This window comes from Cyprinodon variegatus, unplaced genomic scaffold (genome assembly GCF_000732505.1).
Source record: "Cyprinodon variegatus isolate N-32 unplaced genomic scaffold, C_variegatus-1.0 Scaffold1219, whole genome shotgun sequence".
Lineage (NCBI taxonomy): Eukaryota > Metazoa > Chordata > Actinopteri > Cyprinodontiformes > Cyprinodontidae > Cyprinodon > Cyprinodon variegatus.
Window position 1 is genome coordinate 51,258 of NW_015151672.1, and position 1,637 is coordinate 52,894.

The 1,637-nt window shown below is 41.0% G+C and overlaps 1 protein-coding gene across 1 annotated transcript in view; it reads right to left on the reverse strand.

Annotated features, from left to right (window-relative positions):
* LOC107102228 (lactation elevated protein 1-like) overlaps positions 1–1,304 on the reverse strand; it is a 17,415-nt gene extending 16,111 nt beyond the window's left edge. Inside the window, exons 1-2 of the mRNA XM_015401440.1 lie at positions 1,170–1,304; positions 829–1,049 (exon numbers count right to left, since the gene is read on the reverse strand). Coding sequence (XP_015256926.1) covers positions 829–1,049; positions 1,170–1,296 — 348 coding nt within the window. The 5' untranslated portion in view covers positions 1,297–1,304. The remainder of the gene's footprint in view (positions 1–828; positions 1,050–1,169) is intronic.
* Between the last annotated feature and the right edge of the window lie 333 nt (positions 1,305–1,637).

The window sequence follows — 1,637 nt, forward strand, 5'->3', positions numbered from 1 at the left end:
GATATCGGCCAAAATCCCAATATCGTGCATCCCTAGTAGAGGTCTTGGCAGCACATGAAGTGGGAGTTTTATTTGTTCCACAGTTAGAAAACATTCCCAATCAGTCAACAGGTATTGATTCTTAAACATCACCAGAGTTGGATCAATCAGGTAATTTACTGCCGTTTGATCAACAACTGTTGTCAAATAAAAGCACTTACCTTAATCTCAGTTTAAACCTAGACTTTAGACAAATATTAACCCATGTGAGCCTCGGGGCATTGTTAGATCCAACGATTGGGGCAGCATTAGTTTTTAGTGACTCAAATATTCTACAGTAATTTAAAAAACTTATTCCCCCACTAGTTTCCAAATTTCACTCCAAATATATCGTGCAACAAGCCAGACGGTGCAGGGAGACGACATGAGACACTATGATAACAGGGTCAGTGATCAGAACCACTACAACTGAAGGAAAATGGGCGGTTCTAGACAGGGGCCAACAGGGGGCCAATGCAGAAAAGGATTAGAGTAATAATTAGTTGCAGCTCTAGTTTGAACCATTTAAATTTTAAATAATTTTATCAAATTTTGTTGCCGTGATAAACACTTACATAGCAAAAAGTTTAAACAACGTTGACTTAATATATCAAACCACTACTGATATTGTTTCATGCTTTCTTCTGTGCCCCCTTGAAATAAAAGCTGCCCCTCTATTACATTTGATATGGTAGACAGGTAGGTTTACAGTGTAGGGACATTTTTGGCACATTTGGATCGCCGTATTTTCTAACTGTTATGACCCAGTAAACAAATGGAGATTGTTTTTAAACACGTGTTTATGTTTACCCTTGAGAAGATGGATGTGGGTCTGTTAGTGTATCCTCTCAGCGTCCTGCGCAGCTCGTCCAGCGTCTGAAGCACCGCTCTCTGGTGCTCGTCTTCCCGCAGGCTCCCGGCTCGGATCAGCCCGTTGTAGTGATCCAAAGGTCCGCTGAACCCACCGCCGCTCACACCGCCCTCATCTTCCACGGTGCTCGCCGCCGTCTGACGTGCTGTCACCGCATAACCTGGCTCACATCACAGCGAGACAAAAACAGTACGTCTGCTCCTTCATTCACATCCACAGCTACGAGTTCCGCTAAAATAAAGACTAATAGTTTGAAAAATGCGCAGTCAGCGCGTCTCACCTCGCCCGCTCAGCTCTTTCAGAGATTTTAGGAACTTTCTAGAAGAACAATGCTCCGTTAAAACAAACTTTATGCCCGCCAAGGCTGACGGTGACATCTTCACAGAGAGCGGCATGTAGGCAGACATCTTGGGGTCAAAGGTGAACGGTGAAACTTTATTAGCAAACACCGCGCCGAACACAGCAAACTGTTTCAAAATGTAATCCTCTAGGGGGCGACAGCGAACCAATGCAGGGAATGTTTTTAATGGTGGAAATATTTTTCCTTTGTTATTTCTATTTTATTTAAATATTTTTTTTATCACTTTCGCAAACATTAACGTATAACCAAAGAAATACCAAAAAAAAGTATAAATAAAAACACAGAGACGTTTAATGCGTTTTGTTTTGTAATTAATGTGACTCTACTTAGATTTTATTTGTCAATTTGTTTACACAGGGTAAAACAATAACAAAAAAAAAAAAAAAA